General features: G+C 32.9%; 3 protein-coding genes across 3 annotated transcripts; all 3 read right to left on the reverse strand.

Moving 5' to 3' along the window:
* Positions 1-17,734, reverse strand: LOC116773452 (cleavage and polyadenylation specificity factor subunit 1). The gene is made up of 29 exons (XM_061528709.1): positions 17,334-17,734; positions 16,929-17,149; positions 16,340-16,510; positions 14,713-14,876; positions 13,898-14,037; positions 13,680-13,790; positions 13,180-13,361; positions 12,384-12,531; positions 11,631-11,821; positions 11,116-11,317; positions 10,718-10,833; positions 9,920-10,058; positions 8,871-9,010; positions 7,908-8,021; positions 7,609-7,746; positions 6,872-7,063; positions 5,898-6,080; positions 5,457-5,610; positions 4,746-4,915; positions 4,354-4,568; positions 3,959-4,105; positions 3,550-3,622; positions 3,259-3,411; positions 2,828-3,022; positions 1,828-1,942; positions 1,381-1,485; positions 883-1,012; positions 479-587; positions 1-123 (listed from the first exon to the last, which is right to left on the reverse strand). The coding sequence occupies exons 1-29, from the start codon at positions 17,494-17,496 to the stop codon at positions 43-45; spliced, it is 4,362 nt and encodes a 1,453-aa protein (XP_061384693.1). The 5' UTR covers positions 17,497-17,734; the 3' UTR covers positions 1-42.
* A 1,177-nt stretch (positions 17,735-18,911) lies between these two features.
* On the reverse strand, positions 18,912-20,726 carry LOC116773491 (autophagy-related protein 13 homolog). Its single transcript, XM_032665950.2, has one exon. It carries the CDS (start codon positions 20,724-20,726, stop codon positions 19,500-19,502), a length of 1,227 nt encoding a protein of 408 aa, XP_032521841.1. The 3' UTR covers positions 18,912-19,499.
* A 44-nt stretch (positions 20,727-20,770) lies between these two features.
* LOC116773492 (MIP18 family protein galla-1) lies at positions 20,771-23,638 on the reverse strand. Its single transcript, XM_032665951.2, has 3 exons — positions 23,426-23,638; positions 23,091-23,354; positions 20,771-20,917 (listed from the first exon to the last, which is right to left on the reverse strand). Exons 1-3 carry the CDS (start codon positions 23,568-23,570, stop codon positions 20,820-20,822), a joined length of 507 nt encoding a protein of 168 aa, XP_032521842.1. The 5' UTR covers positions 23,571-23,638; the 3' UTR covers positions 20,771-20,819.
* Between the last annotated feature and the right edge of the window lie 407 nt (positions 23,639-24,045).

A 24,045-nucleotide genomic window follows, 5' to 3' on the forward strand; every position in this document is an offset into this window, starting at 1 on the left:
CACGATGAGGGCCAAGCTTTATATATACAATTATCATTACAACTAGAAATGAGCCGTCTGTCTGTCTATCTCATATAGATCAGACATAATCTCCTCAACTTTCGTACCAATTTTTCTCGCGATCTGAAACAAAATACGAGTTTTGATATGTTAATCGGCCGCCAAACTGAACACTGCTCTGTCAGATATATAATGCATCAGTACGAGAGGCGAATCACATATAAGCAGACTCTTTCTCGTTAGTGTGATAGAATAATGGATAGTGGATTTTCGGAGTGCATTTAAATTTTTTTAATCTTTCGTTTGTGTTATATTCAGATAACTTTAAATCGATACTGTTGAAAATTATTAATTTAATATATATATTTTTTTAGGTTTGTGTAAATTTAATAAGAGTAATAGTGATATTGTATCAAACATTATTTTCGAATAAAGTCTATTCTGATGTTGTTTCTAAGAATATATATATATATCTTACATCCTGTTGTTCTGTCCGTGGCATGCTCGTGTACAATGAGACCAGATCTCCGTCGAGCACTCCTCGCGCAGCTCCACCACACAAGGCGCGACGCGATACTTTGTACGTCCTATAAACAAAGTTAATAATATTATGACAGAGAATTGAATACGCGAGATGTTTCGAATTAAATTAGGCGTTTAACGCGTTAGACAGGGGCCCCTTAAACCTACACCTGGGTCGCAAGACCCGGGCACTGCTGAAGTTTCTCTCCCTGCAACGCTGGACCCGGCACCCGCAAGGTGCATCCATTGAATGCTGAGAGGTTTCGTCTCTAGACTCATACATCCTCTTTGGTTATCGTATATTCCGATTTAATACAACATCTTAAAGAACAATGCCAGTTATAACGATATTTCATTGACCTGTAAGCTTTAGGGTTGAGTCCCGCTAGATGGCAGCAGTAGTTGTTGATGACGTTCTGCAACATCAATAACCTTCGGTAGACCTTCTCTGAGACAGGCAGCACGTAACCTACTCCCCCGTCGAGGGTTGCTGGAAGGAAAACATTATAACAATATTTATATTAGCCCACTATCAGCGACATCTATACTCTGTGACAAATAACCTCACATACCAGCATTTCAAAAAGTAAGCGTTACTAGCCTTAAGCGTGCGAAAACCAAACAAATAAGGCTCACAATAATTAGTTAATTTAATTTTAAATTATACTGTTTATCAAACAAATTATTCCCAAACTTTGCGGCGGACTAAAGTTTGGGAACCTCTGTCAACAATACGCACATCATGACGTCACCTTATACTGATATCTAAACTACATAACAGTAATAATTGCATCAAAACCAGTTAAGCATTTTTCGCGCGTGTCAACAAACATTCACGTATAACACGAATATACTAACTGAACATAGTGACGTGTGTCTGTCTCTCCCCTCTAGCCGCCAGACGAAACATGGCGTGTACTCTTTGTCCCAGATGATAATCACATTTACGAATCAAACGCTGACCTGTCGATAAAAATTTTATTAAATTATAACAAATATATACATATATATATATATATAACCATATATTTTTCTAACAAATCATTTGTATTGTCTATGATTTATGCACTATCAGTTAAAATATCAGCGCCTAAATCAATTTAATGCTGAAAATAATAGCGACAAAAAATATACAGCCATACATGTGTTGTAAAAAAAGGTTTTACATATACATATACCTAAATAAATTTTATCATAAGTCCACGTCGTAGTAATGCCAGTGTTGCATGTATAGAAAATTAAATATTAATATGGCTAATAATATAGCTAGTAACTCACTAACTAGGTAATATTTAAATGCCCTACCTCCATAACTCTCTCTGGCTTGAGGCTGGTGCATGTACATAGCAAAGTTACCCTCCGACTCACTCACGAGGAAGCCCAGACTCGTGTTGTCTATCATGAACTGCATGTCGTATATCTGAAGGTAAGAAACATATTGATTATATATATATATATATATATATATATATATATATATATTGCAGGAAGATGCGAGGGTAGTAGAGGGGCTAACGACATATAAGCAGTTGTCAGCGATGAGGGGCCCTCTTTTTTCTCGTCCGTGACGCGCGTTGGTGTGATAGTTTAGTCGTTAGTAGATTTTCGAAGTGTGTTTAAATCTTTCGATTGTATTATATTCGGATTTCATTTAACGATTAGTTTAAATCAAGATAGTTGAAAGTTATTCATTTAGAATTGTTTTTATTTTTGTGTAAATTTAATAAATTAGCGGTGGAATTGTGTCGAATGTTATTTTTTTAAAAGTCAATTCTTACCTAGTTTCTAAGAATATATATATGTATGTTTTCTACCCTTTTGTAAATTTGTAAGAGTAAGAGAAAGAAATTCTCCCAATATAATTAAAATACATCAATCACTTACAACAAACAAGAAATATATGTTTCGTTACGAACAAGTTCAATTGATCAAAATTTAAATCACGCAATTTTATGACCGTATTTAATTTTAAATTCTCTTCATATTATCAAACGGATAAATCTATTAAAATATACTTGATAAGTAAAAAATAATAAGTATTGAAGAGAATATATGTAAGTATGTTAAGAATTTTCTACGTATAGTAAATGTACATACTACCATACATGGGCCACATTGTTCTATATTCCACAGATAAAATATTTTTTTATATATAATTACATCAAAGCTATATTCTATAATCGAATTAAAAAATGACGTAGAAAATATATATTAAAAAATTCATCTATAGGCATATAACCAGTATCCGTAAATGCGACCTCTGACACATCGGTTCTCGCTTACACCGCCTGAGCTACCACGTCACCTGAGCCGTCCTGAGGTCCCTGGACACGAGCGACAGTGTCCTGTGTTGGTGTTGGTATCTCAGGAGGGATATTGATTTGTAAACATCAGCTACCAATATCAGATTCTTAACAGCCAACATTCTGTGGACGTAAATTTGGGTGTCAATGAACGCTACGCCGACGAGGTCGTTGTCCTTCAGCTGCCAGAGATATATCTGTGGGGAAGAATGAAAATACTTGATTATTTTTTATTTTTTTCGGTAGGACTCTATACTGAAATATTTATGTTGGGATGGTACAGAGAAATCTTTAGATATAAAAAAACTATTAGTAATCACTGTGTATATGCAGAAAATGTATGAGAAATACTTCTCAATTTTCGTCGGTATGTCTATACATCTGTGTGCTGATTTAAGTTACTGCTATTATATATATATTAATATAAATATACCTTCTGACCCACAGCCGATATGAGGAACCCTAAAACTTGTGTGAGAGCTGTCACGGGACCCTTCTGTTCCTTCGCGTATATTTCTTTAAACCTATTTTTGGTCAACGGCTGGCCCGGTTCGGGTACAACATCTATTATATCGTAAATCAAAATCTGGAAAACACATACGAATTAAACCATTTACTTTATAACAAATACTATTCAAGGTGAAATATAGTATATTTTTGTAAAAAAAAATATTAAGATAGTTAAAGGTAAAGAAATATATAAATTAAAATTAATCTTCATTACCCTCCCTCTAGAAGTAATATCCTCTCCGTAGTTATAATTAGTCCCTATCGCGATGTAACCGCGGAGACCAGACCTGGAAAAAATAAGAAATTAAAAAAATTACCAACTAAATTTTTCTGTAATGTAATATAAAACTAACTAAAGCCTCCGGTTAATATTTTTAATTACTATGAAACTCCTACAATAATATCTTTATAATGAATGCAGACTATGTCACTTTAGCACAAAATCTTATTAAAATCTGACGAGAAAAACTTAAGTAAGCAAGTTGATGTGTAGGTAAGTTTGTTGTATATAGACACACACACACACACACATGAATCAACTCTGTATATAAAACACAAATCACACAACTGTATAAAACCACACACACATCACACAACTATATAAAACTATATAGATGACCGACCTGGTGCCCTCGTATGACAGTGACACGTTCTTCAGACACGTCACATGTTCCCATTCATCCAACTCTATCCTCGTGTTGGGTATGACTTCCCATGACACCGGTGAGAACAGCATTATGGAGAAGCGCTCCATCATGGGATATGGAAACCTGCAGCATGTAAATTAATCATACAAAAATCAATATTATAAATCATGTTTGATAATAATGATTGATTGGTGTATGGGATGTGTGTGTGTGTCAGTGATGGTAGTGTGTGGGATGTATATTGTAAATAATTTAATTAATTTAAATAATTCAAGAACTTAGACAAATACTCATAGCAGAGATACTTTATAGTATCGTTGTATCTATTGATGGTGCCATCTAAATGATGTAAATTTTCTTACAAAACCAACCTGTCGCCTTTGTTTTCGTTAGATTTCTCTTTATCCTCTCCGTTGAACTTATAATAGGAGTGCGTCGACTGGGACACCGACGACACCAGGCAGTACGTCCTCGACTCCAGGTGGAATGTCACAGAGTGGGGTGTTTCACGCAAAGGAACCTTTCTAACCGCCCACGACGCCTCGAAAGACAGATGCGTTGGTAGCGCACAGATACGCAACGAACCCTGAAGAGGAATGGCGGGTGATTCACTTATAACATATTCACGAATACATATGAGGGTAGATTTTAATAGGTTGATTTTATGATCATAATAAAAAAGTGTTAATAGTCTATGTATGTAATATAGCTTATTTAAGGGTTATCCAATTTTTAATTATATCAATAATACAGGTTCAATCACCTTGTCGTTAAAATACATGAAGCCCTGGGGACAGTTGGTGTTGTTGAATGATGCGAAGGTCGCTGCGTTGTCGGATAAAGGATGTATGCGGAGTTCGCCTCGAGATCCCAGCACTAGCATATAAGGGGTCCGACCGCATACAAACACACCGCTGTAACCGCCGACGTTCCCTGAAAATAAATTAGTATATTAAACATCACCAGCCTACCGGAGCGCACTGCTGAGCAAAGGCCTCTTCTCACATGGAGAAGGTTAGAGCATTAATCACCACGCTTGCTCAAGACGGGGTGGCGATTTCAATCTTATAATTTGTAATTATAAGACCAGGTTTCCTCACGATGTTTTCCTTCACCGTCTGTCAGTGGTGTCTAAATACTCTTAGAAAGCACATATGACTCGGAAAAGATCACATTGGTACTCGCCAGGTTTCGAACCTGCGTCCTCACGTGTGAGGCGGGCCTTTAACCTCCAGGCCGCCGCGACTCACCTCACTCACTCGGGAGTATATTTATATCATGACATAAACATTGCCAATATCAACATAATGTATTCCCACTTGAATCAAAAAAACAGTTACAATATTCAAAGATCATTAATTATTACTACTTCAATCAATAAATTTAATACCAGGTTTCGAACCCGTTGCTTAAAAATAAAACACTGTACGTATACTAACATTCGAGCTATAGAGTCCCGTATATTCATACTTACCAAAATACCTCAGCTGCCTGACCCCCTCCCGCAGCGTGGACGCTTCGTAGCTTTCCTCCGGACACGACACGACGCCGCTACGATAACCGAACGGAAACGACAACGACATACGAGAGAAACGCATCCGAAGGTTACCCCTGGGATACTTGTAGGCCTGAAAAATATATATTTTGTAAATAATTAGAGCTTACTCAGAATAGTCTAAAATATATGACAGGAGCAATTAATTCATAATATTTTTTTAATCGCCCGGTAAAGATATATTAAATTTGTAATTTATCATTAAATTTTTAATAATTTATTTTCTAATAAACATGAAATATACATTTTTATTACTGGATTTATTTAATTTATACGAGCATTTGTTTAGAATTATTTTTATAGAATATCTCAATGGACCCTCTACTATACTACTGCTGGTACTTCTATACTACTACAGACCTGATATATCATCAGCTGGTCGTCATCACACCTCAGCAACATGAGAACCCTCGACCCCTTATGTCCCAGGCCGACGACTAGGATTTCTTGAAGTCTCTCCGCGTTACTACTATGCCCTGTATTGAATTCGTCTTCATCCGTTTGGTTCGGTATAGGAACGGACTCTAAGCTGTCAGCTAAAATCTGGTGAATTAATAAAAATATAAGTAACTATGTATAATACATAGGGATTATTAAGTAAAATATACAGGGCATTAACATAATATAACGTGACACTATAGGAAACAAAATTAGCAAATAACTCTCCTACAAGGACGCGATAGTTCAATTAGCAAGGAGGTTGAGATGGACAGTAATAGTCGTGGGTTCGTTTTAGGTTTTGATAACATATTTTTTTTTTAAATTGCTATCAGTTTAGCTCTATGAACTGTTTATAATACTGTATTTTATATGAATGTTATACAAATTTAATTAAATATAGTTCAAACATGGACCGACAAAAAAAAATTTAAGCATAAATGTCATCACCTTTATAAAATTCCCTAATAATCGTTCTCATTGAAAATAATACATAATATTTCGATTGAAAATTATCAAAGATGCTACGTGCGATGTTAGAATCATCACTGATCACGTCAACCTGAAATAAAAATCCTAAGTCTGTGTACACACTGTGTAAATTAATAATTATTTAATATATAAAAATTCTCTATATGGGATAATAAATATTCATAACAATAAAAGTATGTAAAATATGAAATTATATATATATAGTAAAGAAATTCTCAAAAAAAAGTATTTTAAGTGTTAATATTGTGTTAGCAATTAATGTTAATGCTTATTTAAGCATATTAATCTGTAAGTAATTTATTTTATTGTAAAATCTCATTGTCAAATTGTCAAATGTCATATTGTTATTTGCTTTTTAAAATTGGAACGAAATTCCTATGTATGTATATGAGAATGCCACCTACCCTTTCACCAGCACAGACATCCCTAACGAGGAAGCTTAGTTTCATTTCCGGTAGCGAATATATCTCGAGGTTGCCGTTATCTCGCACCACGAACAACCAATACGTAACCCTAACATCCGCCAATAGGCGGCGCCACCAGCGACTCACGCGCCGGGGAACTCCCATAGTGTGAGACTGCTCGGCTAACATTATCTGTTGGAAATTTATATATATATTAGATTTAATTTCATATATATTCATGAACCACCAGCTTTCAAGACTTCAACTGCTAGAGATAAGTATTTTATTTTTTATAATTTCAGTTAGTATAAATTTCTTAAAGTGCCAGCCATTGAAAGTTGCATCGAAATCGGTTCAGCCGTGTCGGATATAGACTGGAAAAATTGTATTTAAATATATATTACTTATACAAATACTATTATATTTAGCAAACATTCAAAATAAATGTATTTTAATGACAAAAATCGCATAAATTCAGCAACTCTTATATATTACTCTAGTTTAGCTATTAGATTTTGGACAAGACATATATACTCTACATTCATATATATAATTTCACCTTTAAAAATCTAACTAATTAAAAAAAAAACATTAACTGCATAAATAGTTTACATATAATTAAATATGACACCGGTCCAAATGATATGTCTCAAAAAATTATGCTCAGAAACTAGTATATATATATATACTAGTTTCTATATATATCTATATATAGTATATAGAGCTGAATCACTCACACTAGCCATGGACGCTGGCGTCTGATCTCCTCCATACAGTAACTCATCTTCATCGTTCAATTCATACACTGTGTCCGCCTTGAAACCTTCAGCCTTGATATTTTTCTCTTTCATTTTACCCGTGAACTCACCTTTGACCTGGAAAATATCAACAATAATCGATACAATCTAAACTGGTTAGCAATTTTTTTTATCACAGATAATACAAAAAATAATCTGTAATACAGTCTAAAGTATATACGGACATATTAAAAAAATATTATTTACATAAATAAATTTTGTGTTATAATATATTTCACCTGTATGTTGTCGTCTGTGCTGGTGAATAACCCACTGAGATCTCTGTAAGGAACGGCTTTCAGTAAGGCCGGTCTGTGAGGCACCGCCTGTCTCGTTGGCGCGAGCCGAGCTGACTGTAATAAATGAAACATTATATACATGTGAAGGGAAACTTCGTAATGTCGAAATGACATTAGGTAGGGGTAGAAATCAATTTTTAGTTGACTCGTATTGTTTGTTCAAGACCAACTTTATAAGCATTGCTTACATTCACTATTGACCCACCCTTACTATCGCTCCGTCTCTTTCTATCCCCTTCTCCAAACGTTAAACGCAACCCTGTTGGAAGTCACATTAGAAGTTTCCCTTCAATTGTTGTTCAAATCTTTTAACACACACACACACACACACACTACGTAGATATCCCCACCACCAAACAAAAGTCCTTCACAGACCACACACACAAGCATACTAATATACATAGTCATCTAACACACACATTTACATATACCCCTACCTCTGTACTCGATATACGTACTATGTACTTGTAAAACAAACATTAAGAAATTGCACTACATACATGAAACAGATAAACCTATACTGTTATATTCTTTAATATATTAATTGATATATATTAATTGATATATATTTGATATATATTAATTGATATATATATATCTTTAATATATATATATATACATGTATATACATGTATAAATTCAAAGACAAACCCACTATATACCCGTGAAAATATATTAAATCCCTATATGTAGTTCAATAAAACTTGGATATAAATTTCGTAATATGTATTATTCTAAGCAGCAAGACTGAATGACGGAACCTAATGTAGTATGATGATCTAACTACATTGTACTTGACATATTATTGAACAATACTGAGCAAGTATATAACACACAACACTATACAAATGACATTTTCAAACATTCACACAATCATACATATGCCACGTGTGGTGTACCAACCGTGGCGTCCCTGGCCCGCAGCTCCCTGAGCGCGAGCACCAGCGCCCGGCCGCAAGTGGACACCACACACAGGTAGGGGTCGGCGGTGCACGCGCTGCGGGCCGTCCACTCTAACGTGATAGACTGAACCAACACGCCATCTGGTGGACGGAGACGCCGTTCAAAATAATTATTACGAATGCAAGTGTTGGAATAATGTGTGATGTGATGTGATGTGAATCTTGTATGCTATTGAATTATATAGTAAACATATATTGGTATTATGAAATAGCTGAGTAAACTATTTGTCCGATAGGAACAGTGTTTTTTTTTTGAGCGACTCGCTATACTGGCGCCTCAGGTCATTCATCCATTGAGATGATCTTAGCAGCCGAATGTCCGATCAAATTGAGATTTATTTTGTTTTATAGCCTTGTTATCTGGGATGGATTTTGTCAATTTTTTTTTTATCGGACCACCAATTTCAATTTATGAGGTCGGAACACGGACCCATGTCCAAAAAACGAGAAAAATATACAAAAGTCCCCCTCTTACCTATCACATATGTTAATAAAAATGAATAAAAATCTTAATCCAGGAACAGCCAAAAGTTTTGTTTGTTATATCAGTTATCTGCCAGGTAAAGTCCTATCAAAAACCGCAATCTATGTCAGACATTAGGCGGAACAGACAGACAGACAGGACATTTAGTGTAACCGTATTTATACCATGTGCTTATTACAAACAGACAAAACGATTTTAATTATTCGTACCAACTGAAATGGTTATATTTATAATATTATATTGATATATTTATACATTTTAAAAATCACTTGTTTGAGGCACAGTTTCAGATTCGATTTTTAATATTCAGCGTTGCTTACAATAATATCCTACAATATGGCTGAAGCCAGTTATAGTTTTCAAGTACAAGTCCATACTCAAATGTTGCTTACAAAATAACAATGGTTCAGTATTATGATTAATTATAATCGGTCATGAAAATAATTCTAAGGATTATAGTATATTATAATTAGCACGGCACAGATGGCGCCACTTGTAACACTCACTTCTCACAAGTCTTATAGCTGTTGTGGTAACTTGGACCATGAACCTGTTGTTCCCTAAGTTACCCGCGAACACCGTGGGGGCGCTCGTCATGAAACCAGAATTATCCACTTCGTTTATTTCCTGGCCGGTTTGAAGAATCTGCGTATATTAATAAAAAAAAATTAATAAAAAAAAAAACAAATAATAATAGAGTCAACGAGATCTAAGACTAAATTTTAATTTAAATACAACTAATATTATCAGATTACTACACGTTTTACAAGACATTTTTATCTCGTTGCTGCAAAGTAAGCGAAACGTCCTCGAGTATATAATAAAAAAATATTACTTTTATTTAAATAAAAGAGTTTTTATTGTTTGATAAATCATGAGGGTAGTTTGTAATACGGTTTCCTGGGTAATTTTCGTATTATGTATCATACGTTATATATAATACTATTACTGTTGGAACATTTTTAACAAATATTTTCAATAATATAGAGTTAAAAAATGTGCTCTTCAAAATTACTGCATTTAAAGTAATATTTTCTGACCAAAAAAAAATCGACATATAAATATATGAAGCGAACATTTAAGTTTTTAAGATAATTGAGCGAAATTATGAAAGTGGAATTTAAAAAGATTTTATTAAGGAAATTGTAATTAATGTAATTGTTGTTTTATATATATATGTATATATATATATAAAACAATGTATTCGAAATATAAAATTATATATCTGTTCGAGTGTTTAACTCTTAATAATCATTTTAACGTTCTCGACGTCTGGTTAAGTCGAATATATTTTCTCTACTCACCATACTCGAGTCTTCCTGTGTCAGTATCAAGTAAGCATGGCTGCCTTCCATATCTTTGTGGGCTTCTCTATTGACTTCCGTCGCCTCTCCGATCACAGTCCACATATCTATACAGCCTGAAACAAAATACACACACACACATATATATATATAGGGTAGTTGGAGACGCAAATAGTATGAAAGACGTTTTTAAAATATACGATTAATATCTTTTTACTATAGAATTAGAAAAGGCCTTATTACATAATTTTAAAATTATATATATATCTAGAGAGAGAGAGAGAGAGATATTATATAGGTGATAGGACCTAGCTAAGGTCAAATTACTACAAGGGGACTACTACTCGAACAAGGGGACGTACCACCCTCGCAGAAGCTCTATCTGATGGTGTTCTGACCTGGTAGATCGAAGGCAGTGAGTAGCTGCGGTGTGAGCGACCGTTGTAACACAGCCAAAGCTCCGTTCTTCCCTCGTCCGCTGCACGCGACCATTTCGAGGGCCGGCCTCGACCTCCTCCCCGCTCCCTCCTCGGACACCAACTGGAGCTCCCCCATGGACACGTCGCCGATAGGACATATGTTCAACAGGGAATCGCATACCTTTCAATACAAAAGTACGTAATGACATCTAAGACTATCGCGAGTATTCATTTAAATGAAACTAATATTTTGTAATATTTTAGTTTTTTAAAATAATAAAATACGAAAATACGTTTTATTCGTTATGGTGCTCTCACAAAAAATATGGAAAAAGAAAATTTATAATGACACCGTCGTTCTAAACTATTATTTATACAATCATTATTCATCGACATTCTCTTAGAGCACCATATATTATGACGAATAACAACTGTACAGTGATTTAACATATATGCGAAGCGTTTTGTTCATACACATATATATATATACTGACCTCGAACACATAGCTGGTGAGCTGGGTGGAGGTCCGTATGTCAGAACCGTACACCTCCAGCTCGTCCTTGTCCGATATTTCCACCACATTGGTGGCGACACAGTCGCTTATGGTGTCCAAACGACGCTTCTTCGCTTGCGGATCTAACATTTCTTTTTGGGGTTCCTTCGGCAATGGTTCTTTATCTTTATCTGTAAACATTATATCATATATTCACTAACATTTAAATGAAACTATAGTGAAACACGTTATTCGCAACAGACTAACTTCTTTTTTTTTTTTTTGTCATAGACCAACACACAGTTTCTACAAAATGATAAGAGATGGCGCTACCATTCGCTAATTACATATTTTGATACACATTATTACAGAAACTAACATTATTCGGATATACTAGGCGTGCTTTATTTTTGTAAATAAACTACGTACTCCCGACGTTTCGGTTACTTTCCATCAGCCGTGATCACGGGCAGACCGGATGCATATATTAACTATTTTATAACAAAATGGCGGACATATTTTTGGAATCACCTCCAAAGATAATTTGTGTACTTTCATAATCTCGGGTCGGTGCAAAATTGATGCTTAATGGCTTAGCTGGTGAAGCAACTGTAACGCGCTATTAATGGGTCGCAAGTTCGAATCGATTTCTTTCTATTTATGATATAATAAAAAAGGCTCAAGATAGCGATATAATAAATCTCTTCCCGGAACAATAAGATCAATATTAATAACATACAAGTAAACACAAACCGGTTTCGGACAGCGTAAGGTCGACCGTAGCTTCTAAAGGCTTGTCCACGGAGAACAACATTCTATTTTCCCTCTCGGTCACTCTCAATAGCAAAGAATTTCCAAGTCTCGATCCAAGAAATAGAAAATCTTCTTCGATCACACACATCTGGAACGATAATATATAAAAGTTTTGTTTAATTTATAGAAAAAAAAATCATTTTGTTATTGAAAAATAAAAAGTCCTCAGAAAATGAACGAATAACACTAAATTCGCATAAAAATAATTTACAATTAAACAATATAAAGCTAACATTGTTCCTGCGTTTATACTCTTACCACTAGTTTGTATTCAAACTGAAATCTTAACACATAATAAAACTGTAAACTGTTTTCCTTATTTACATTGCTGAACTGAACTGAAACTTGTTTTTCAGTTCCATCATGCTCAACTGAACTGAAGACTGTGTTTCAGTTTAATCATGCTCAACTGAACTGTAGACTGTATTTCAGTTTAATCATGCTCAACTGATCTGTAGACTTTATTTCAGTTTAATCATGCGCAACTGAACTGTAGACTGTATTTCACTTTAATCATGCTCAACTGAACTGAAGACTGTGTTTCAGTTTAATCATGCTCAACTGAACTGTAGACTGTATTTCAGTTTAATCATGCTCAACTGATCTGTAGACTTTATTTCAGTTTAATCATGCGCAACTGAACTGTAGACTGTATTTCACTTTAATCATGCTCGACTGAACTGTAAACTATTTTAGTATTAATCTAAATTCGCTGATAAGTTATCAATAAACTCACACAGGACGTCAACACAGACGCTGCGGCGCGGTCCAGGTGAAAGCTCCGTACACTCCTCACGGAGTCCGATAGTAAGGTCAACACGTACAGTTGACCACCCTTGAGGGCGAGCGACAATCGAGTATCACCTAGAGCTACCACTCTAGCGCCGTCCAGCGTTATACAGACGCCTTCTTGAATACCTGGAAATTTATATATATATTTAGGGACCACACATTTATTTAATTTAAACCGAACCTTTAAATTCCCGAACGCAAACGAAGTGACGTTAAAGCTATGACATTTGTTTTGTTCACTTTTACGCGGGAAAATATGTGCCGATGCGATTTGTGTCCTAGTAAATTGAATTTAAATTATTAAACGTGTTTTGATTTGAGATAATTATTATTTTGTTCTAGTTAAGGTTTTATTTGTTATTTAAAACTACTGGCTTCATAAAAGAATTATATTTTTTTTATGATTTTGTTACTATATATGTCTATACTATAAATAATACTTACGTAGAGGAAAATTAGTGGTATGTGTAGCAATACTGTTTAGAGAGACCCCGTATGGCGGCACAGATTGATTCAAATATATCAAAGAATTCACAGCCATTATTAAACAACCGCCTGAAAAACAAAAGATCACAATAATATTGATGATTGTAAATTAATTTGTATGAAAAAGTATTATTTAATTGTTATATACAGGTGGTTCATAAATGTGACACATTTACCTAATGGTTTCTGAATCGGAACAGCCTGTATACAGTCAAACGGCAATCCTCCTATAGACCATATAACAGGATGTACTCTGGCGCTCATATTGAGACTAACACCAGCCATTGCACAGGTATCGTTACGAACGGCCGTACGTCTAGAAACAATGTATTTAATATTTTTAAACATAAACAGATAAATCACAGATTATAAAGTAAATATATTGTCATAATGCCAAAGTCAATTCAAATTTAAATATAACATAAAATTTAACAAATAATACATGTTTTCTTCATTGTTATATACAAATTATAAACATATATATAAAATAATGAGATCTAAGATTTTCGCGAGTATTCATTTAAATATATATAAAATGTTTTTTTCATCATCATCATCAGCCTATCGGAGCCCGCTGCTGAGCAAAGGCCGCTTCTCAGATGGAGAAGGTTAGAGCATTAATCACCACGCTTGTTCAAGACGGGTTGGCGATTTCAATCTTATAATTTGAAATTATAAGACCAGGTTTCCTCAAAAAGTTTTCATTCACCGTCTGTCTTTCAGTGGTGTCTAAATACTCTTAGAAAGTACATATGACTCGGAAAAGATCACATTGGTACTTGCCAGGTTTCGAACCCGCGCCCTCACGTGCGAGAGGCGGGCCTTTAACCTCCAGGCCACCACATTATTTTTATTATTATATTATTTATATATTTTATAATCTGTACTTTTTGTACACGGTTCGTGAAAATTATGTAACATTGCTTTGACATACCACCTTTTAGTAATTTAGTTAATACTATATATAATTTCGGTTAAATTTAACCCTCACCCAGCAAATGTCCTAACCGGCTCGTACAGTAACAACAATGTCGGTTCATAGTAACCATAGAGAAACTGTATGTCCAATATATTGTCTATCTTTTCATCGAGTTCTTTCAATATTATCACATAAGATGCTAGCGTTGGTGCTCTGGATATGGTTTGTATTGGTTGCTGGAAAAAAATATTAGAAATTAATCAAAAATTATAATAAAATATCACACTAAATATATAAAAAAAATATATATGTAAGGGGCTACGCAAATATTTACTTTATAGAAAATATATATATATAAAGACGCAATAATAATCCTTAACTAACAAAATATAGAGATATTTCTTAAACTAACGCATTCTATTGATAGTAAATAGGTTTTTGGTTATAAAAAGAATTTCCTTGTCAAGTTGTGAAAGGTTTGACAAATTATTCAATTAAAAATAAGATGTCTTCAAACAAGAAATGTAGAAAAAAAAACTTGTAAGTAATAATAAAAAAAATGACAAATAAAAATAATCACATGAACAATATTGTACATATTTATATGAAACTAAGTTTTTTGGATGCTTTGCTTTTTTAATTATTTTATATTTACATAATCCCGATTTTTACTTGCTTACTTTACAACATTTTACTGACCTACTCATTTTACAGCAACCCTATCCGAAACACTTAATTTCCATCATAGTGTCTTTTCTATTGAATACGTATCTAATATTATAAATGCGAAGTTTGGAAGAATGTGTGGGTATGTGTATGTTTGTTGCTCATTCACGCAGAAACTACTAAACGGATTTTGATTAAATTTTACAGTTATGCAGCTTGGACATTAGAATGAGACACAAGTTATAATTTATCCCGGTATTCCGTTTAGCTCCCTGGATAAACAGCATAATACTTTTCTTGTATATGACACAAACTACCTATGACAGTTGGCTTCCAAGTGCATCGTTTTAAAAAACATTATTAATTTTTCAGATGCCTATTTCGAAATTAACGCCGACAAAATCACACGCAAAAACTAGTTTAATATAAAGATATACAATATAAGTCTATTGTAAAATTAAGATAAATTTACCAAATTTTTTAATGAAAATAAAAAGATTTAAGCCATTAAGTGTATACAAGTGAATTTTTCAATATTTAAAGCCACTTTTTCAAAATTACTAATGATTTTTAAATGTATAAATGAAGCTTTCATGTCTACAACAAATTTTATATTTATCAATAATTAAATATACCGTTTATTTAAACGCAATAAATTTATATATATATATTTATTTTAAACAAACTTTAAACCATTACTTAATCAACAAACAGACACGAAATAAAATCTGGTCAAGACTTCTTTTTATGGGTAACTTATTTGCATGAAGGTTATTTACTATAAATAAAACTAATATTCTCAGATGTAGTACTAGTATTTTTAGTTTAAATTACATACTCCGGACGTTTCGCATGCTTTGCAGCAACAGTGGTCACACGATGAAAAGATTTTCATCTCGTCTCACCAAAACGTAAGGAGTATGTAATTGAAAATAATATAAAATAGCGATAGTACATCCAAAAATATTAGTTTTACTTAAATGAAAGCTCGCGAAAGACAGATATCATTATAATATATAATTAATTTGCTTACATTTTTCTTACAATCTAATGGCTTAGCCTCCAAAGGGTCACCCTCTTCTGAGGTTATATCTTTCCTGAACGGCAACACCGCTAATTTCCTTCCATACAATAACATTACGGCACATCTGAATTCTGGGTCCACTCGTATCCAGGGTATGTGGGGATGAGTCGTCCATCCACCCTGGAAAGGCATAACCATAAGTGTGTACTAATAATACTATAAATGTTAAAGTTTGTGACAATATATGCATGTATGTATGTTTGTTACTCTTCCACATAACATAAACTGAACATAATTCGATGAAACTCTCCCATGATGCAGGTAAGGGATGAGAATAACATATGATTAATTTATTTAAAAATTATTTAAATTTCAAAAATGTGTCATAATAGTTGTATTTTATATGAACTCACATATCTCAGACTTTACTTTAACTTACTAAATTTTAATTTATCTTGAAAACATTTTTAAAAGTCATAGAGATGAAGTGGTTAAGAGCTATAATTATATTTTACTTTTAATAACTCCATTACATAATAAACTGACTGAAGAAATAAGCATTGAGAATATTGAATAAATTCTACATCAAAATCAATACCTTCATATCATCTTCTTCAAAGTAATGCATACTAAGTGTAATGAGATTATTAACTTGCGGATCATATTGCACTACAGATAACTTTGCCTCCTTGAATGACACCAGCAGTAAGTCACGACCAGCACTTGGACATTTCACTGATGCTATTGACATCACATTGCCCCAGAGAGTGTATGAGGCTAGACATTCTAGTTTCATTTTAGGTGGAATCGGTTGACCAGCTGAAAAATTTAATTCATACTATTATTGGAAGTAGATTCAGTAATAGTGTCCTTCATAACTGAGATATATAACAACATACTGAACACTTTTGACATGAAAAATATTATTTTATTTGAGTGATGACATATTTTTTTTTTTTAGTGTATCTTATTATACAAATTAGGTAAACATGAATTAACATACCGGCATTAACCTCTTTCGCGTGGCCCTCAGGCAAAAGCCTGAAAACCTTTATTATATTAGCACCAGCAGTAATCAGGCATACTTCATCATTATTAAAGAAACAGCAGCTAATCGCGTGCTCAATACCCGTAGCAGGGTGAGTTTGACGACAAATAGAAAACATTTTTTCTTGTTTCCCAGGTTAGATGTTTTAAAACTACCAAGTTTGTTTTGCTTTTGTTTCCTTTATAAGCATCTGTACTTTACATCTTCTATTGGCTCATTGTTCTTGACTATTATAGGAATATTCCGTACTTAAGTTTGATAGTAACTTAAAACTATTAGAAGCTAGATTTCAACGCCAATACTAAAATGAAAACGAAAACATAAAACTGTCAAGCGTCAAGCTTTACCTACTTTCTTGTTTTGTGGTTTTGACAGATGTCAAGAATTTTCAAGAGTATCCGTTACACAGATATCTTTGCAATCCAAAAAAATCGATTTAATCATCTCCATAACACAAAATTCGATTTTTAAAAATCATTTTACAAGCAATCGTAGTTTTATCGTTTTCTTTTGATTGAGAATTAAAAGAAAACGACAAAACTACTTCTAACAATTACGAACAACTTAAACTTAAAAAAACAAACTTAATTCTTTCTTTCTTTGTTTAAAATTTGCGTGTTCTGACTTTGTATTATCATAGTTAAATGTTTTTGGCGATAGCATGCACGTATGAAAATTCTGATTTTTATCCGCTTCCAAAAGTATTTAAAAAATAATTATTACTAATTATTTATCAAATATTGTGTACATCGTTGAAAGGAATAACTATAGGTCTTGTCCTAGTTGAAATAAGAAGTCTTGCAAGTAGGAAATCTAACAGGGAAATATTCATTTTGTCATTGCTATTACAATTCTTTGCTTTTTAGGACAACAAATAGTTTAAAATCTCATAATCAAAGTAAGGCCCTCTTCGGAAAATTTCTTTTAATATATAATACTGTCTGGGATCGAATATTTTTTTCTTATTATAGTGTCTTATGCAATATGAGTAACGAAAATAGATGCTTATTGTTCCAGTATTGACTTTTCAAACAATACTTTATTTTAAAGGATTTTTATTGTCCTTGCAATGGTCCTTTGGGCAATTTCCAATTCTTCTTTCTTTATAGTTTAATCTTTCTAATTCTTCTTTTTAGATTAGGTCTTTAAATAAGGATACCAAAAGATATGTTGAGGTAGATAATAAAGTAAAATTTTATTCGTTTACTGATTTATTTTGTTGCTCGTATAGAGACGGAAGGGTTATGTCCTTTATCTATGAGGTTTGTTTTTCTATGTATTAAAAAATACATTATATATATATATATATACTTATAAAATTAGCAGATTTAAAAAATACACCTCAAATATATATTTTATTGTCATTTTAATATTATGTGGGCGATATGGTCGAAATAGTCCTTATTTTTAGATTATAGGTCCTACTATCTTTAATGAAGAAAGGTTTTCAATCATAATCTTTCATTCAAAACCTTAAAGTTTACTTCTTATTGTAAATCAAAACTCCGAAGGTTATAAATAAAACACTTCCAATCAGTTTCAAGATTTTTATCTAAGAACAATATAGGATATAACTATGAAATTACGTCGAAAATTTCAACATAACATTTGTCTTAATGAAAGTAAGGTAAAAAATATTATATCACATAAACCGATTAATTTGAGAGCGCATGGAATGAAAGTTATTACTTTTATTTGTTTAATACGTATTTCCCCTTGAGACAAATCGTGGAAAAATTATATAACACATGATAATTATATTAAAACGTTGGCAAAATAATATAGGAACTAATTATACACAAAGGTATTCTAAAATTTATATACAATAAAAAAGGCAACATTTCCAAACATTCAATAGAAACATGACTTTATAATCGATACATCGATTATTGTCTTATAATTTTAATATTCGATTTATAGATAACATTCGAGTTATGTAACGCTATCGTGAGATATCAAGGTGTTCAAATCGAATTCAAAGATGTCATTGTTGGAAATATTAAAACTAACTTAAAATTGGAATAAAGATTAATATATAAATAAATGAAAAATTCTATATCATATATTTATTAAAGAATCTATCATTTCAGTCTTCCATAACCGTTCGGATACCCATAACCCTTAATTAGCGCTCCACTCGGCGGAACGGCACATGTCCGCTAGCAATTCGTCGAACTCTCTGACAGAATTTTCGTGGAGTAAAAGGTCTTTGGACAGGTCGTCGGTGCTCATTTCGAGTTCTTTGCTCTCAGTGCACGCCTTATGTTCATCAGACAGCTTTAAATGCGGTGCGTTGAAGAAGTCCTTGTAGAATTCAGCCAATTCACGTATTGGATGATCATCGGCGAATGGAAAATGGAGTAGTTTCAGCGGAGGTTCGTTCTCGTTGCGGAATCCTGAAAACTTCTTCGGTGGCATCTCAACTGATATCGGACTCTCGGATACTGTGTCCAGGTTTTGAGTGCTCTTGCTGTCATTCGTTTTTTCTTCGGGTGCCTTAGTTTGGGTCATTCTGCACGCTGGTAGAGGTAATTTCTCTAGGAATTCCTTTATGACCTCCCTGATTGCGACCTCGTCTACAAAGGCTGCCAGCCGTAATGGTTTACTCAGGTCTATAGGAGACGAGGACCTTGGTTCTTTCTCCTTCTTTTTCTTTGACTCGAATATAACGTGTTTGGGGCTCAGCTCGAAATGATCGCTTTTGAGCAACAGCGCTTTATCTGTCTTGGACTGATTCGGTGATATGGAGAAGTTCGTTCGGTATGAGACGGTGAAACACAAACCGCCCAAAGGAGTCTTCAATATACCCGCCTGTATATTCTTTACCGAATCGCCCAGCGTCTTCAGTTTTGGCTCACCGTTGTATACCCTGTAGAATATCGTGAAGGATTCGGTTCTTTGTTTCCTTGATAAGTGATACGCTGGTGTTATTCTCGTGATTGTTATGAGTGACTTCAAAAGGATCCCCATCCTGAAGTAGACCGTGTTCATAGCCTTTAGAGACGTATCAAACTGAGCGTCGTCCAGCTTGAGGGTCCACAGTTCCAGCACCATTTCATCCCCGTCTTCCGTTTGCACGGATATTTCTACGTGTAGTTGACATCTTATGGTCTCTAATATTCTGTCTGAGGGTAGAGCGTTTTTGGTAGCTTGATTGACTTCCGGTGAATCCGGTATTTGTAAATTAAACCAATCAGTGTCTGAAGTATGTGGTTTACTATTCGGTTCTATTTTGACACCCTTCCTAGACTCCACTATAACCTGAACTCCTTTGTAAGCTAGAAACTTTGCGAATTTAGTGAATTCATTCTTGTCACTTATGTTTGAAAATGCTGCGTCCGGCGCCATTTTATTTAACAGATATACTATATTAAAATACAAACACCTGTAAATTACTATCTACAGTTTTAATATCTATAAACTATATATAAACAAATATATCTATCCCTCGTCAGCTATGCAATTCTCTACCAAATTCCTCAAATTGGGATTCTCCATAGCGGCTGCGATTCTTTCCTTGTCATTGATTTGCTTGTTGACTGGAAACAAAGAAATAGTGTTGTTATTATAATTAATACTTTTCATATGTTAAAATATATCAAACTCTTTATATTTTTATTTGTTGTTTATATTGAGCGGCCTGATATCGCGCTCCTATCGTTACATTTACTTAACTTTGTATTTACAAAACAAAAATAGTTGTCATTGTACACTTATTAGACATTAGCAATCAATAAAAATCGATTTTAATCTTAAATCTTAATATTAATTTAAAATTCCTTCATTATGTTTTTATTGTAAAGTGGTAGTTGTCATGTGAAAAAATATGTTAGTACATTTTTAAATACATTTTTTTATCATTGCTATAGGAACCTAAGGTTTTGATTAAATATGCTATACAAACACTATTATCTCTTATATGTATTTAAAGTGAATTAAATTGACAAAAAAAAATGCAGATTTATTTAAAATGCAATGACAAATTTAAATATATAGCCAAAAAAAAACTCTTAATATTTTTTATAAATATAATGTTTTGAATTATCACCAATGAGGATTTATATACATCAAACAACAATGGTTTAATTTCCAAGACATTATTTCCATTACAGGTACTAAAAACTATGATTCTGGTGTATTTCTTTTATGATATTTTAATAAAATTATTGGTTAATTTTGCAATAAATCCTATTATAGAATTTTAATTTCAATGTTAAATTTTTTTATATTTCATTGATAATAAAAAGAAACCTACGATAACGTAAACTGAGAACCCCTTTTATTTTTAGGTCAGTTGATAATGTTATTCGCCTAACCATTAGAATAAATGAAAATTCAGTCTCTCGTTCCCGTGCCAGATGAATATTACAATAAATTTGTTCGTAATATCAAAAGTATATAATATAGATGTCAGATCATATACTAAAATTGAACAAAGCAAACTTTGTTTATATCTCGTGCAAGTTTAAACAACAAAGTTGTAAAGAAACTTCATAACTAACTCTCAAGTAATGCATGGCGTACATCAATATGTCATTTACAACAAAATTATGATGCTTACCATTTCCTGGTATAAAGTTATATGCAAATTCGTAATCAGATGGCAGTAGATAACATTTATAGTTGAAATTCTAATAAAGAAATACTTGAGACAGGATGCAACAATTATTTTGATGTAAAAAAAGTAAATATTTTTCAGATATGCATTTTTTGTTTTAAACATCATGCTCTCGACGTTTCGGTTACTTTGCAGCAACCGTGATCACGGGCAAATGAGATGGTCACGGTTGCTGCAAAGTAACCAAATCGTGGGGAGTATGTAGTTTTAAAATAATAAAATAATGCATAGTAATCTCAAAACGTTAGTTTTATATCAATAAATACTTGTAGAAGCCTTAGATCTAATGATTGTTAGTGTAATGGTACTCAACTCAAGTGAGAAATGTATAAAAATATCATGATAACCGACAGTCAGACAAATATATGGTCTGTGAAATTATTTTTTACTGTATGCAACCTTTTTGACATTGATGCTATGGGAACTAAATGGATTTAAGTGATAAATTATAGCCTATATCTTATTCCGATATTTAAACTATTTGAATATAAAGTTTCATCAATATTGGTAAAGTTTTACTGCAACACACACCCATACATAAACTTTTATATTTATAATTTTAGTGGGATTAGGAAAGGAACTTAATTAAACTAGCTTTAGAATAAGTCGTTGGAATTAAGCAATAGTTATGCTATACTGTTGTTTATAACAAGAATAGTTGAAAGTAAACTTATTTAAAAAAAACATTTGATTAATGTATTTGTCATAATATAGAGAGGTAATAATTTCTGCCTGATTTTATTATATAGAGATTAATAACATATATTTGTAATTAATGTTCCACACAACTCATAGGAAGAACAGATATCAAATGCAATTCTGTATTTGGACTTTGACCTTGTCAATTTTTATATGATATCTAGCTATAAATTCAACCCCCAACAATTTTATCTGATTATTGAACTTAAAATATTTGTTATCCTACTTGATAACAATATGTTATCAATATTATAAGACATAAAATCTATTGTTATTCAGAATGACACTAGTTATCCGTTTGAAAGGTATCAATGAGTGCTGGATATAATATCAAAGCCAATATTTCATAATTATTTAGATATATTGTTAAAGTATTTTATTAAACGAATGCTTACTTTCATCTTCGGTGGTATGAGCCCCTTTTTTTATGTATATATCCAGTTTGACGGGGTGATGTAATGATCTCTGTATTTTGATTCTTATACAGAGTCCTATGAGTGTTGCTAAAGAACAATGTGGAACAGTTGGATTGTATTCTACTCGTAATACGGGAACCTTATCTGCAGTTGGTTCTTTCACGAATATACCTTCTTCATACACAACTTTCAAGTCCTCTAGAGTACTAGGTTTCTCCGGATCCCGTATCGTCCGCAAAAAGTCTAAAACACCACAACACTGATTAAAAACACGTAAATGTTTCAAAACTCACTTGGAATGTTTTAAAACGAACCATATATTGTCTCTCTTAAGTCATTATCGTCTTTGTATCCAAGTTCCTGTAATGATGCACTTTTATCCATATAAGCTGGCGCCGCAAACTCCGTTGTAGGTTTTTCAGTATTTTTTAACGACAGCTTTGAGAAAAACGATATCATGTCGTCAAAAACAATATAACTAGTAGCTACGTGATAAACTCACAAGATGGACATACTTATTATGTTGGGGTAACTTTTTTTTGTTACATAGCTAAAAAATATTCCTTCAAAATCGATTTTATCCTTAAAATATCGATTTTATCGAATAAGCATTTAAAGAAAATGTTCTTATTATGTATACTTACAATGGTTAATATTCCTTAAATCTGTCTGTATCACTTTTGATCCTTTTGATAAAACTCTAAAATTATTTTATATGTTAAACAATTATAGATTTATGAAAAATATTAGATTTTTATTATTAAAGTATCTCGGGCAACATTAAATTTTTTATTTTGTTTTCCATAATATTCCTAATTTAACGTTTGTTTATGTTTTATTCTCTTAGTTAGTGCCTTATTATTTCTGTAACATTTTCTTTCTCGTAATTTACTAGGGAATCTTTGCCTGCCATAGTTAGTGAACGTTGATTGTT

The sequence above is a fragment of the Danaus plexippus genome (genome assembly GCF_018135715.1).
Source record: "Danaus plexippus chromosome 22 unlocalized genomic scaffold, MEX_DaPlex mxdp_27, whole genome shotgun sequence".
NCBI lineage: Eukaryota > Metazoa > Arthropoda > Insecta > Lepidoptera > Nymphalidae > Danaus > Danaus plexippus.